This window comes from Triticum aestivum, chromosome 5D, assembly GCF_018294505.1.
Source record: "Triticum aestivum cultivar Chinese Spring chromosome 5D, IWGSC CS RefSeq v2.1, whole genome shotgun sequence".
Classification (NCBI taxonomy): domain Eukaryota; kingdom Viridiplantae; phylum Streptophyta; class Magnoliopsida; order Poales; family Poaceae; genus Triticum; species Triticum aestivum.
This window is the reverse complement of record NC_057808.1, coordinates 554,272,986-554,289,144: the sequence shown is the minus strand read 5'-3', so window position 1 is coordinate 554,289,144 and position 16,159 is coordinate 554,272,986. Positions and strand designations below refer to the sequence as shown.

The window sequence follows — 16,159 nt, the reverse complement described above, 5'->3', positions numbered from 1 at the left end:
AAAGCCCTGTTTTCTACTAGTGTATAACCGATAACAATTCTTTGTGGAATCAATTCATTCTTATCATTAGGAACAACAGTAATACCTCCCTTCTTAGGGACACAATGAACGGGACTTACCCATCTACTATCAGCAATAGGATAAATTATACCTGCCTCCAGAAGCTTTAGTATTTCATTTCTTACCACTTCCTTCATCTTAGGATTTAACCGTCGTTGGTGATCAACAACTGGTTTAGCATCAGGCTCTATATTAATTTTGTGCTGACATAGAGTGGGACTAATGCCCTTAAGATCATCAAAAGTATATCCAATAGCGGCACGGTGCTTTTTCAGAGTTTTCAATAATCTCTTTTCTTCATGCTCTGAAAGGTTAGCACTAATAATAACATGATATATCTTCTTTTCATCAAGATAAGCATATTTCAAAGTATCAGGTAATTGTTTAAGCTCAAACATGGGATCACCCTTGGGTGGAGGAGGACCCCCAAGGATTTCAACATGCAAATTGTGTTTCAAAACAGGCCCTTGATTAAAGAATATTTCATCTAATTCCTTTCTTTCATTCATAAACATATCATTTTCATGGTCTAGCAAATATTGTTCTAAAGGATCAGTAGGAGGCATGACAATAGAGGCAAAGACCAATAATTTCATCCTTACTAGGCAATTCTTTATCATGGGGTTGTCTACGAAATTTAGAGAAATTAAAATCATGAGACATATCCCCAAAACTTACAGTAACAATTTCTTTCTCACAGACTATCTTAGCATTAACAGTGTTCAAGAAAGGTCTACCAAATATAATGGGACAAAAATCATCTTGTGGGGAACCAAGAACAAGAAAATCAGTAGGGTATTTTATTTTCCCACACAAGACTTCAACATATCTAACAATCCCAATTGGTGATATAGTAACTCTATTGGCAAGCTTAATAGCAACATCAATATCTTCTATCTCAGCAGGTGCAATATCATTCATAATTTCTTGATATAAGGTAAAAGGAATTGCACTCACACTAGGACCGACATCACATAATCCATGATAACAATGATCTCCTATTTTAACAGAAACAACAGGCATGCCAACAACAAGTCTATGTTTATCTTTAATATCGGGTTTAGCAATCCTAGCAGCTTCACCACAGAAATAAATAACATGCTCATCAATATTATCAACCAAGAGATCTTTAACCATAGCAATACTAGGTTCAACTTTAATTTGTTCAGGGGGTGTAGGTGTTCTAGTATAACTCTTACGAACCACAGTTGAAGCTTTAGCATGATCCTTTATTCTAGCAGGGAAAGGTGGTTTCTCAATATAAGAAGTAGGAACAACGGGATCAACATTAAGAAATAGTTTCTTCTTCAACTTTAATAGGTTCTACTGCTTTAAATTCAATGGGATGATGATATTTAAACCACTTCTCCTTAGGGAGATCAACATGATTAGCAAATGATTAACAAAAAGAAGCTACTATCTCAGACTCAAGTCCATATTTAGTGCTAAATTCATGAAAAACATCGGTATCCATAAAAGATTTAACACAATCAAACTTAAGGTTTATACCTGACTCACTACCTTCGTCGAGTTCGCAATCTCCAGAATTGTGTTTAATTCTTTCCAATAAATCCCATTTGAATTCAATGGTCTTCTTCATAAAGGAACCAGTACAAGAAGTATCGAGCATGGATTGATCATTACGAGAAAGCCGAGCATAAAAATTCTGAATAATAATTTCTCTTGAGAGCTCATGATTGGGGAATGAATATAACATTGACTTAAGCATCCCCCAAGCTTGAGCGATACTTTATCCTTCACGATGCCAAAAATTATATATATAATTCCAATCACGATGAACCAGATGCATAGGATAAAACTTCTGATGAAATTCCAATTTCAATCAGTTGTAGTTCCATGATCCAATATCATCACATAGCCTATACCATGTCAATGCATTTTCCTTAAAAGATAAAGGGAAGACCTTCTTCTTGACTTTGTCCTCGGGCAAACCTGCAAGCTTAAATAATCCACAAACTTCATCCACATAGATTAGATGCATATAAGGGTGTAGTGTTCTATCTCCTGCATAAGGATTAGCTAGCAGTTTCTCTATCATACCCGAAGGAATTTCATAATAAATATTTTTAGTAGGTTCAGTAGGTTGAGGGGCAACTCTTTGCTCTTCCGGTCGGGGTGACGATACCCCGAACAAGCCCCTCAAAGGATTATTCTCCATAGTAGCAAGTAAATTTCAACACACTATATAAATGTTTCCTTACCAAATTCCACTTACCAAAGGCGCTTCACTCCCCGGCAATGGCGCCAGAAAGGAGTCTTGATGACCCACAAGTATAGGGGATCTATCGTAGTCCTTTCGATAAGTAAGAGTGTCGAACCCAATGAGGACTAGAAGGAAATGACAAGCGGTTTTCAGCAAGGTATGCTCTGCAAGCACTGAAATTATCGGTAACAGATAGTTTTGTGATAAGATAATTCGTAACGGGTAACAAGTAACAAGAGTAACTAAGGTGCAGCAAGGTGGCCCAATCCTTTTTGTAGCAAAGGACAAGCCTGGACAAACTCTTATATAAAGCAAAGTGCTCCCGAGGACACATGGGAATTACTGTCATGCTAGTTTTCATCATGCACATATGATTCACATTCGTTACTTTGATAATTTGATATGTGGGTGGACCGGTGCTTGGGTGCTGCCCTTCCTTGGACAAGCCTCCCACTTATTATTAACCCCTCTCGCAAGCATCCGCAACTACGAAAGAAGAATTAAGATAAATCTAACCATAGCATGAAACATATGGATCCAAATCAGCCCCTTACGAAGCAACACATAAACTAGGGTTTAAGCTTCTGCTACTCTAGCAACCCATCATCTACTTATTACTTCCCAATGCCTTCCCCTAGGCCCAAATCATGGTGAAGTATCATGTATTCGACGTTCATATAACACCACTAGAGGAAAGACAACATACATCTCATCAAAATATCGAACGAATACCAAATTCACATGATTACTTATAACAGGACTTCTCCCATGTCTTCGTGAAAAAAGGTAACTACTCACAAAGCATATTCATGTTCATAATCAGAGGAGTATTAATTATCATTAAGGATCTAAACATATGATCTTCCACCGGATAAACCAACTACCATCAACTACACGGAGTAATGAACACTACTAGCAACCCACAGATACCAATCTAAGGTTTTGAGACAGAGATCAGATACAAGAGATGAACTAGGTTTGAGAGGAGATGGTTCTGGTGAAGATGTTGGTGGAGATTGACCCCCTCTCGATGAGAGGATCGTTGGTGATGATGATGGCTTTGATTTCCCCCTCCCGGAGGGAAGTTTCCCTGGCAGAACAGCTCCGCCGGAGCCCTAGATTGGTTCTGCCCAGGTTCCGCCTTGAGACGGCAGCGCTTCATCCCGAAAGCTTCCTTCTAATTTTTTTCCAGGTCAAAACACACCATATAGTAGAAGATGGGCACCGGAGGCCTGCCAGGGGGGCCACAAGGTAGGGGGCGCGCCCAGGGGGTAGGGCGCGCCCTCCACCCTTGTGGATGGCTGGTGGCCCCCCTCTGGTGGTTTCTTCGCCCAATATTTTTTATTAATTCGAAAATGACTCTCCATAAATTTTCAGGACTTTTGGAGTTGTGCAGAATATGTCTCTAATATTTGCTCCTTTTCCAGCCCAGAATTCCAGCTGCCGGCATTCTCCGTCTTCATGTAAACCTTGTAAAATAAGAGAGAAAACGCATAAATATTGTACCAAAGTAAGTAATAACATCCCATAATGCAATAAATATCAATATAAAAGCATGATGCAAAATGGACGTATCAATGTCCGTCGGGCCGACCCAAACGGACAAAATGCGGACAAAAACGCCGTCCGTTTGGGTCGGCGCGTTGGAGTTGCTCTGAAACCAACAGCCCAGTCCCCGCCCACATGCCTACTAATGATATACCTTCCATCCAAATATATAGGGTCTAATATGTTTTTTTAAGTTGTCTTTGACCATCGATAAGACTAATAATGTATTCTATCATTGGAAACTCCTTTCATATACAAATTTAATGATATATATTTTATAACATACACATAATGTTGTTGCTTTAATCTCTGGTCAATGATAACCCCAAAAAACATATTTGTCCCAGTATATTTGCACGGACGGGGTATGTTAGGGCATCTCCAATGGCGACTCTCAAACCGCCCGGTCCGGATATGTTGTGCCATCCAATACGGAAATGCATCGGTCCGCAAGTTGTCCGGACGCACTTTCTTCCGCAAAACTGGAGACAAACGGAGGGGGGAGGGGGCTTTGCGGACGTCCAGACAGCTGCCATGCCAGCTTCTGACTGCCCTGGCCCACCAAAAAACACTCACTGCCTCTCGCTGGCTTTCCATCGAACTCCCGTGAAGCATTCATGCCGGCCGAGAGCATGCAGCAGCCGTCACTGATGCCGCGGTTTGACCGGACGGGAGGGCGGCACAGACGGGCGCGACCTCTCACTGTAGGCATTGAAGCGGTGCACCGGCCAAGAAAGTGCCGCCCGCTGCACGCCCGGCTGAACATGCCTCCTCGCCGCATGAAAAGGGCCATAGACTGCCCGTCTTCCTCCATTAAACCATCGGGTGCGCCGAGAAACCTACCTCAGCCACACGTCCGTTCGCAAGCTGCCTGCCATTAAACACAACGCCGGTTGGTTCCGGCCATCCACCCGCTATTTAGACGATGCTAGACGATGGGCAAAAATCGCACCACACTCCGCTCTCATCTCCTCCTTGCACACTAGTTTCTCCACAAGCTCCATGACATCCGGCGAGCAGAAAGCAGAGTTCTCCGGCATAAAATCTCACTAGGTGGCCCGTTGAGCGCGCGGGATACGAGTCAGGCAACTCTTTGTTGCACTTCCGTCGACGATCCAGGCCAGCTCACGGATGCAGAAGCTCCAAACCGGTGCGTCCTTCACCAATTAACCGAGGAGTGGCGAGTTGCTCCAGGCCAGCACGTGAGCTCCTCCGGTGCCCGGGACCGTGCCATCTGCCGTCAACGTACGCGTAACCGTGCCCTACCGAATGAGAAGGAAGCCGGGGCGAACGCGGGGATGGAGAAAACAGTGGGCAACACGTTCGCCGAAGCCGCCATCATCGAGGAGAAGTATAACACGGGAGGTGGCCACTTCGGGTTCCATGAAGGCCACCACCGAGGCGACACCGACCTACACAGCCGGTGTCTTGCCCGATCGCAGGCCATCGTCGTCCCTTTCCCCTCCGGCTGAAGCACATCGCAGGGGTTCCACTCCGATGAGCAGCACTGCCGAACATGGGGAAGTGAGCCACCCTTGGCGCTGAAGCATACACCTTCAGTGCTCACGGCAGTCCGGCAAGCGGGCTGCCGGACACGGGAAAGACAATGGATATCCGTCGCGGCTGGCCGTAGACTAGTCAAGGGTATCGGCGTTGTGCGCATGGATATCCGCCGGCTCTGGCCGTAGAGAATAGTTTTACCTTAGTCCGGTATAGTTTTTTAGTTAAAAAAGTACAAAATGTAATGAATGTCTTCTGGTTTATGTGAAATCCGCCTTGTTTGCATAAATTTCTTCCGGTTTATATCAAAATCCAGCGTGTTTGTACGAATTCCGTCTAGTTGGTTTCAATTATTGTCGAAATGTATGCAGATAATTTTGGATAACAATCTCTTAGTCTCACATCCGTGTCCGCGGACTGGTAACGGATGCGTTGGAGATGCCCTTAGTTGCATTCGAGACCAGTTCAAAGGTGTGTATTTGGACTTTGGAGACCATGTGCATTAATTTTGGAAGTCGGATCTACGAAACGCGCGACCGAGTATTGTTGATACTACTAATTAGACCATTGACTAAATTAAGATGGGATCCCGGCCGTCAGTGAACATGGCTAGCTAGCTACAGCTACTCTTCTCGGTTCTGCCGACCGATCCGGAGCTTTCCATGGCTAGCCAGCTCGATCGATCCTGGCCTGCCACTAGGTCAACTTGGACACAAGTAATTTTCACCGATCGACATACGTATCTCGTTGTTAATTTGCGCCTAGACTAGAACCAGAGTGCCCGACTCGGTCAAAGTTGTTGACAATGGGTTACTAAACCCTAGGTGAGGTAAGTCTCCGGGCGCCGCGGTGTTTCGGCGATGCACAATGCACGATGAACTCGGCGAGCAGACTAAGAGGAAATGCCAATGTCAAAGGATCCGAGTCCACTGTGATCGCATCGCCTAGCTACATCGATCATCAGCTTACGCGTACTTTCACATGTGTAGGGCATCGAACAGATATAACTAATCTGTCTGTCAGGCGATGGGAATATCTTGCATACTAGTTGATCTGCATCAATCAATAAATTACTGACAATTACATGCTGCACGTCTTGCTAGCGGCTAGTCTGGAACTAGATCGACATATACACAGTCAAAGGTACTACTGTCACTCTGGTCATAGGAAACTTCTCATCGAATAACCCATTCACTGCATTACCAGAAGCACTCATGCACGGGCCTCCAGCACTATATATACCCACCCAACCTTCTCCGCTCTCAGCACCCAACTCTCCACACAGCTCACTCGCAATGGCTACTAGCACCAAGCTTGTAGCTCTTGGCTTTGTTGTCCTTGTGAGCATTGGGTTCGCCGATGCAGCAAGGATGCTAGCTAGCTCCTCCAGTGCCTCGGGTGGTGGGGGAGGAGGTGGCGGGGGAGGTAGTGCGAATGGTGGGAGTGGATGGGGTGGAGGGTCTGGATCGGGTGGAGGCTTGGGATATAGTGAAAGCGGTGGAGATTGGGGTAACAAGTGGAACTTCGCCAAGGGGTCTGGAGGAGGAGGTGGAGCAGGCGGCGGGGGAGGATCAAAGGGTGGATCCGGGTCTGGTTCCGGATCTGGTTCTGGTACAGGAAGTGGTGTGAGTGGCTCTGCATCAGCCCCTAGCGGCAATGGATACGCCAATGCTGATGGTAAGGGTGGGGGCGGGGGTGGAGGTGGGGGTGCAAATGGGTCTAGCGGAACCGGGGCTGGGTCTGGCCTGGGCAAGGGATATGGTGAGAGTGGTGTGTCAAAGGCACCGGCTCCTGTTGCTGGTGGTGATGGTACCAGCTACTCAGATGCTGGTGGTAATGGTAACGGTGGTGGCGGCGGTAACAACGGAAATGGAGGTGGTACCGGAGCTGGCGCTGGACAGGCCGGCAGCGACGACACTTCTGGAGGCTTTGCAAATGCAGGAGGAAGCGGCAATGGTGGTGGCACAACTGGAAGTGTCGCTGAAGGACCAAGCCTTGGAGTTGGATCTGGTGCTGGGTCTGGCTCCGCTCAGACCGGTAGCACTGGCTCTTATGGCGAAGGCTATGCCACAGGAATGGGTGGTGGCATGGGTGGCGGCACTGGTGAAAGCCAAAATGGAGGAACTGGCAATGGTGGAGGCAGTGGGTCCGGATCTGGTGGTGGAGGATACCACTAAATTACCCTTTGTGGAGCAAGATAGAACTTGGACCTCGACATGTATTTTAATTTCCTTTATTTTACTAGTATTACGCATTGAAGGACATGGGGTGTGCACTGAGGGGACGATCCTGAGCATAGGTGGAGGGAGCTATAGCATTTCTTGGATTAGCATTTAACTCCTACACCTGTTCAGGCGGGTTTGCATCAATAGACATAATAATAATAATGTGAAGGAGTACCTCCTTTGTAGTTTTTTCTATCTCAATAGTCAAATCGCTTGATTCCGCCGTTTTGTTTCCAATACCTTTTTGAGTTTTGACCAAATTTACATGTTCAAGTATGTTTCTTGTGTGCATACCCACGAGAGTATGCAAGTCTGTGGTTTTCTAGAGCTATGCAAACTCTGACTTTGCTTTCTATTTGAAAAATTTCCCTCATGTTAAATTGGGTTGGTTTTTGAATCTCTATTAACAAAATTATTCCAATCTTAACCATCAACATAAAACGTAGTATTAAGACACCATATTTATACCATTGGATGCATGGTACAAAATGTTATTCCCTAATATATACTCAGGTGTATTTAAACCATCATAGTACGTAATAATGTGAACCTAGTCAGAATTAGAGGACTGGGCGGACAAGCTATTGGTTCTTACCTGACTGATAGGTCTTGCCTGATACATCTTGTGATTGGTACATGAGAACGACCAAATGCAATAGCAAATGTAACTTGCGTGGTGGCAAACAGAGGTTCTCTTGAAACATGAGCATGAATCATGATAGAGTTAGTTTAGAGACAGACAGAAAACCATGTGAAAAGCTGTCACTTCCAAAAGTGAAGTTATGAATTATGATGCACTCAAGTGGCATTGAACAGTATATAACCAATAATTGATTTTAATGTAGGAGGATGTCTTCCCATTAATTTTGGAAAAAACAACATGAGGAACAAGATCATGTTCGGTTCGGACACTCACAGGTAAGACTGCTTACAAGAAGAAATCAACAACAACAAAAAAGAACTAGATCGCTTCCTGTGTTACATTAGATTACCATCTCCAGGTACATCCGTCCATGCCTATTTTCATGTCCAGTAGACAGGGAGGGCGTCAAGAAACTGAACTGCGACATCTTCAAAATTGATATATATTTACGCTGGATAAATGCACAGAAATGCCGCCTCCTCCTCTTCTTGCCTTTCCCTAGCTGCCCAGATTTGAAAGCACGTTCCTATTGTTGAAGAAAAGCCATCAATATCATTCTACCATACTTTTTAGCTTGCTCTTGTTTCATCCTATCCTTATCTTTCATGGCAGCCAGGAAATAATTGTTTCTCTGAATCCCACACACTGCCCCTTCAATGTCTTTCACTCAGAGCGCGTTTCTTCAGCTTCTTCATGAGTTGTGTCCTCTCTCGGTCAGGACCGTAATCAAGACCCTTTATGTAACTGCAGAAACACAAGCAAGGATGTATGAAAATCCATATCTAGACCACTTCAAAACAGGACAGGACAGACCAGAACAGAGGACGACAGAGGCAAGAAGCTGGCAACATAGAATAGTTAGCAAATCCTCCCTCCGTAAACTAATATAAGAGCATTTAGATCACTATTTTAGTTATCTAAATGCTTTTTTTTTGAAAAGGAGGCTCACCCCGACCTCTGCATCTGAAGATGCATGCGGCCATATTATTAATAAGTTCGAATAAAAAACAAAGTCTTAGCTCCATTACAGCTCGCAAAAGGAGCAAAAATAGAAAGAAAACTCGTGGCGAGCACTGGCAGGATAATAGGACTAGAACACTAGACGCCTATTTTATTATGAGACCGTCATCCAAACCGACCGAATATAGCCCGTGCTACCATCTCCCACTGGTTGCACCCAATAAACAAAGGCTCCCTGGAGTCTGTAGGAGCGAGTAAGGACCACGTACGGATCCATGCCGTATTCATGCCGTAGTTCTGAAGATGACCTGCAAGAAAAGAAAATTAAAATATGTTGTCTGTTAAAAATCATATCATTCCCGCAGTTTCATATAGCCCAAATAAGCGCACATATTCCAATCCGAATACGAGACGCAGTAATATGATCTACTCCAGCTAGCCACGTCCCAAATAACACTTCAATGCTAACTGGAGGAATAATGTTAAAGGCTATATGAATCGTTCACCAAAGTAATTTCGCGAGAGGGCAATCTATGAATAGGTGTTCTATTGTTTCCTCATAATCATAAAAACAACAACGTGCACTACCTACCTAACGTCGCTTTAGAAAATTATCTTTGGTGAGGATCACTTGCTTGTGGACAAACCATATGAAAAATTTGATACGCAAGGGAACCTTAAATTTCCAAATATGTATCGATCTTGGAATTGAGCCAGAATTAATTAGATCCATATACATAGATTTGACCATAAACACACCGCTTCTGGTTAATTTCCAGTGAAAGGAATCAGGTTGGTCGGATAGTTGAATCTACATCAACCTCCACACCAAGTGTAGCCAGGAGTTCCAACGCTCCCCAACTAAAGACCTCCTAAACTGTACATTTAAGGCACCTCCTGTAGTACAATAGCCACGTAATCCTCCTTATGTTGTACAATAATATATAAGGTGGGGTGATGTAGGGCTAGAGGTGTCTCCCCTAACCACGTATCATCTCAAAATCTTGTTGTCATCCCATTGCCAACAAAGAATTTGGCCCTACGAAAGAACAAATCTCTCGTTCTCATAAGTCCCTTCTAGAATGGCGAATCGTTAGGTCTTGCGGTAACTTGGGCCAGAGATTTTGATTGCAAATATTTGTTTTGTATTATCTGTGCCTGCTACTTCTTGAGCTTGCGTTGATTTTTCCCTGAAGAGAAAAGGGTGATGCAACAAAGTAGAGATAATTATTTCCCTCAGTTAAGAACCAAAGTATCAATCCAGTAGGAGGCACAAGCAAGTCTCCAATCTATGCACCTGCACAAACTAACAAACACTTGCACTCAACGCGAAAAAGGGGTTGTCAATCCCTTCACGGTCTCGAACAAGAGTGAGATCTAATAGAGAGATATAAAACAAATAAAAGTAAATAAAACTCAACAAGATATTTTTGTGTTTTTTGGTTTATAGATCTGAAAATATATGATGGAAAACAGACCAGGGGGCCATAGGTTTCACTAGAGGCTTCTCTCTTGAAAGAAAACATACGGTGGGTAAACAAATTACTGTCGAGTAATTGATAGAAAAGCGCAAAGTTATGCCGATATCAAAGGCAATGATCATGAATATAGGCATCACGTCCGTGCCAAGTAGACCGACTCCTTCCTGCATCTACTACTATTACTCCACACATCGACCACTATCCAGCATGCATCTAGAGTATTTATTTCATAAGAACGGAGTAACGCCTTAAGTAGGATGACATGATGTAGAGGGATAAACTCAAGCAATATGATGAAAACCCCATCTTTTTACCCTTGATGGCAACAATATAATACGTGCCTCGCTACCCCTACTATGTCACTGATTGAGGACACCGCAAGATTGAACCCAAAACTAAGCACCTCTCCCGTTGCAAGAAAAACCAATCTAGTTGGCCAAACCAAACCGATAATTCGAAGAGTTCAGAAAAGACTCAAATAATATTCATATATAGTTCGATCATAAATCCACAATTCATCGGATCTCGACAAACACACTACAAAAGAATATTACATAGGATAGAACTCCAGGAACATCGAGGAGAACATGGTATTGGAGATCATAGAGAGAGAAGAAGCTATCTAGCTACTAGCTACAGACTCATATGCCTGTGGTAAACTACTCATGCTTCATTGGAAGGGCAGTAAGGTTGATGTAGATGCCCTCCGTGATCAAATCCCCCTCCGGCAGCGTGCCGGAAAGGCCCCAAGATGGGATCTCACTGGAACAGAGGCTTGCGGCGGCGGAAAAGTATTTTGGTGGACGCCTTTGTTGGTTTGGGAATATTGGGGAATTTATAGTGCAAGAATTAGGGTTAGAGGACTCCCGAGGGGCCCACAAGCCATCAGGGCGCCCCAGGCTTGTGGCCTCCTCGGGAAGCTTCTGGCCCCCTCTCCAAGCTCCATGGATGTCTTCTGGTCCAAGAAAAATCATCACGAAAGTTTTATTTCGTTCGGACTCTGTTTGATATTTCTATTATGTAAAACTCAAAAAGAAGGAAAAAACAGAAATTGGCATTGGCTCTAGTTTAATAAGTTAGTCCCAAAAATAATATAAAATAGCATATTAATGCATATAAAACATCCAAAACAGATAATATAATAGCATGGAACAATACAAAAAATTATAGATATGTTGGAGACGTATCAAGCATCCCCAAGCTGAATTCTTGCTCGTCCTCGAGTAGGTAAATGATAAAACAGAATTTTTGATGTGGAATGCTACCTAACATATTTATCCATGTAATCTTATTTATTGTGGCATGAATATTCGGATCCATAAGATTCAAAACAGAAGTTTAATATTGACATAAAAACAATAATACTTCAAGCATACTAATAAAGCAATCATGTCTTCTCAAAATAACATGGCCAAAGAAAGTTATCCCTACAAAATCATATAGTCTGGCTATGCTCCATCTTCATCACACAAAGTATTTCATCATGCACAACCCTGGTATTAGTCAAGCAATTGTTCCATACTTTAGTATTCTCAAACTTTTTCAATTTTCACGCAATACATGAGCGTGAGCCATGGATATAGCACTATAGGTGGAATAGAATATGGTGGTTCTGGAGAAGACAAAAAGAAGGAGAAATTCTCACATCAACTAGGCATAATAACGTGCTATGGAGATGCCCATGAATAGATATCAATGTGAGTGAGTAGGGATTGCCATGCAACGGATGGACTAGAGCTATAAGTGTATGAAAGCTCAAAAAGAAACTAAGTGGGTGTGGATCCAACTTGCTTGCTCACGAAGACCTGGGACAATTTGAGGAAGCCCATCAGTTGGAAGATACAAGCCAAGTTCTATAATGAAAAATTCCCACTAGTATAAAAGTGAAAAAACAGGAGACTCTCTATCATGAAGAACATGGTGCTACTTTGAAGCACAAGTGTGGGAAAAAAGATAGTAAAATTGTCCCTTCTCTCTTTTCTCTCATTTTTTTGGGCTTCTTTGGCCTCCTTTATTTTATTTGGGCTTCTTTGACCTATTTTATTTTTTTATAAAGTCCGGAGACTCATCCCAACTTGTGAGGGAATCATAGCTTCCATCATCCTTTCCTCACATGGGACAATGCTCTAATAATGATGATCATCACACTTTTATTTACATACAACTCAAGAATTACAACTCAATACTAGAAAAAAATATGACTATATGAATACCTCCAGCGGTGTACCGGGAAGTGCAATGATCTAGCGTAGCAAATGACATCAAAAAATAGACAAGCCATGAAAACATCATGCTAGCTATTTTACGATCATGCAAAGCAATATGACAATGATGGTGCGTGTCATAATAAACAGAACAGTGGAATTTGCATGGCAAAATTTCTCGGAATGGCTATGGAAATGCCATAATAGGTAGTTATGGTGGCTGTTTTGAGGAAGGGTATATGGTGGGTTTAATGCACCAGCGAAAGTTATGCGGTACTAGAGAGGCTAGCAATGGTGGAAGAGTGAGAGTGCATATAATCCATGAACTCAACATTAGTCATAAAGAACACACATACTTATTGCAAAAAATTATTAGTCATCGAAACAAAGTACTACACGCATGCTCCTAGGGGAGAGGTTGCTAGGAGTTAACCATCACGCGCTCCCGACCTCGACACAAAGGATGCCAATCAAAAAATAAATCATGCTCTGACTTCATCACATAACGGTTCACCATATGTGCATGCTACGGGAATCACAGACTTCAACAGAAGTATTTCTACCAATCCACAATTACTTACTAGCATGACTCTAATATCACCATCTTTATATCTCAAAACAATATGCAAGGAATCAAACTTCCTATAGTATTCAATGCTCTTTATATGAAAGTTTTTATTATATCACTCTTGGATGCCCATCATATTAGGACTAAATTCATAAATTAAGCAAATTACCATGCTGTTTAAAGACTCTAAAATAATATTCATATATAGTTCGATCATAAATCCACAATTCATCGGATCTCGACAAACACACTACAAAAGAATATTACATAGGATAGAACTCCAGGAACATCGAGGAGAACATGGTATTGGAGATCATAGAGAGAGAAGAAGCTATCTAGCTACTAGCTACAGACCCATATGCCTGTGGTAAACTACTCATGCTTCATCGGAAGGGCAGTAAGGTTGATGTAGATGCCCTCCGTGATCAAATCCCCCTCCGGCAGCATGCCGGAAAGGCCCCAAGATGGGATCTCACTGGAACAGAGGCTTGCGGCGGCGGAAAAGTATTTTGGTGGACGCCTCTGTTGGTTTGGGAATATTGGGGAATTTATAGTGCAAGAATTAGGGTTAGAGGACTCCCGAGGGGCCCACAAGCCATCAGGGCGCCCCTGGCTTGTGGCCTCCTCGGGAAGCTTCTGGCCCCCTCTCCAAGCTCCGTGGATGTCTTCTGGTCCAAGAAAAATCATCACGAAAGTTTTATTTCGTTCGGACTCTGTTTGATATTTCTATTATGTAAAACTCAAAAAGAAGGAAAAAACAGAAACTGGCATTGGCTCTAGTTTAATAAATTAGTCCCAAAAATAATATAAAATAGCATATTAATGCATATAAAACATCCAAAACAGATAATATAATAGCATGGAACAATACAAAAAATTATAGATATGTTGGAGACGTATCAAGCATCCCCAAGCTTAATTCCTGCTCGTCCTCGAGTAGGTAAATGATAAAACAGAATTTTTGATGTGGAATGCTACCTAACATATTTATCCATGTAATCTTATTTATTGTGGCATGAATATTCGGATCCATAAGATTCAAAACAGAAGTTTAATATTGACATAAAAACAATAATACTTCAAGCATACTAATAAAGCAATCATGTCTTCTCAAAATAACATGGCCAAAGAAAGTTATCCCTACAAAATCATATAGTCTGGCTATGCTCCATCTTCATCACACAAAGTATTTCATCATGCACAACCCTGGTATTAGTCAAGCAATTGTTCCATACTTTAGTATTCTCAAACTTTTTCAATTTTCACGCAATACATGAGCGTGAGCCATGGATATAGCACTATAGGTGGAATAGAATATGGTGGTTCTGGAGAAGACAAAAAGAAGGAGAAATTCTCACATCAACTAGGCATAATAACGTGCTATGGAGATGCCCATGAATAGATATCAATGTGAGTGAGTAGGGATTGCCATGCAACGGATGGACTAGAGCTATAAGTGTATGAAAGCTCAAAAAGAAACTAAGTGGGTGTGGATCCAACTTGCTTGCTCACGAAGACCTGGGACAATTTGAGGAAGCCCATCAGTTGGAAGATACAAACCAAGTTCTATAATGAAAAATTCCCACTAGTATAAAAGTGAAAAAACAGGAGACTCTCTATCATGAAGAACATGGTGCTACTTTGAAGCACAAGTGTGGGAAAAAAGATAGTAAAATTGTCCCTTCTCTCTTTTCTCTCATTTTTTTGGGCTTCTTTGGCCTCCTTTATTTTATTTGGGCTTCTTTGACCTATTTTATTTTTTTATGAAGTCCGGAGACTCATCCCAACTTGTGAGGGAATCATAGCTTCCATCATCCTTTCCTCACATGGGACAATGCTCTAATAATGATGATCATCACACTTTTATTTACTTACAACTCAAGAATTACAACTCAATACTAGAAAAAAAATGACTATATGAATACCTCCAGCGGTGTACCGGGAAGTGCAATGATCTAGCGTAGCAAATGACATCAAAAAACAGACAAGCCATGAAAACATCATGCTAGCTATTTTACGATCATGCAAAGCAATATGACAATGATGGTGCGTGTCATAATAAACAGAACAGTGGAATTTGCATGGCAAAATTTCTCGGAATGGCTATGGAAATGCCATAATAGGTAGTTATGGTGGATGTTTTGAGGAAGGGTATATGGTGGGTTTAATGCACCAGCGAAAGTTATGCGGTACTAGAGAGGCTAGCAATGGTGGAAGAGTGAGAGTGCATATAATCCATGAACTCAACATTAGTCATAAAGAACACACATACTTATTGCAAAAAATTATTAGTCATCGAAACAAAGTACTACACGCATGCTCCTAGGGGAGAGGTTGCTAGGAGTTAACCATCACGCGCTCCCGACCTCGACACAAAGGATGACCATCAAAAAATAAATCATGCTCCGACTTCATCACATAACGGTTCACCATATGTGCATGCTACGGGAATCACAAACTTTAACAGAAGTATTTCTACCAATCCACAATTACTTACTAGCATGACTCTAATATCACCATCTTTATATCTCAAAACAATATGCAAGGAATCAAACTTCCTATAGTATTCAATGCTCTTTATATGGAAGTTTTTATTATATCCCTCTTGGATGCCCATCATATTAGGACTAAATTCATAAACTAAGCAAATTACTACGCTGTTTAAAGACTCTCAAAATAATATAAGTGATGCATGAGAGTTCAAAAATTTCTATAAAATAAAGCCACCGCTGTTTTCTAAAATGAT

General features: G+C 42.2%; 1 protein-coding gene across 1 annotated transcript; it reads left to right on the top strand.

Moving 5' to 3' along the window:
• The first annotated feature begins 6,616 nt into the window (after positions 1–6,616).
• LOC123126180 (putative glycine-rich cell wall structural protein 1) lies at positions 6,617–7,777 on the top strand. Its single transcript, XM_044546561.1, has one exon. The coding sequence runs from the start codon at positions 6,628–6,630 to the stop codon at positions 7,507–7,509; it is 882 nt and encodes a 293-aa protein (XP_044402496.1). The 5' UTR covers positions 6,617–6,627; the 3' UTR covers positions 7,510–7,777.
• The last annotated feature ends 8,382 nt before the right edge of the window (positions 7,778–16,159 follow it).

Excerpts from the sequence above, each read along its gene's own strand:
- LOC123126180 (XM_044546561.1), top strand. The coding sequence starts at position 6,628 with ATGGCTACTAGCACCAAGCTTGTAGCTCTTGGCTTTGTTGTCCTTGTG.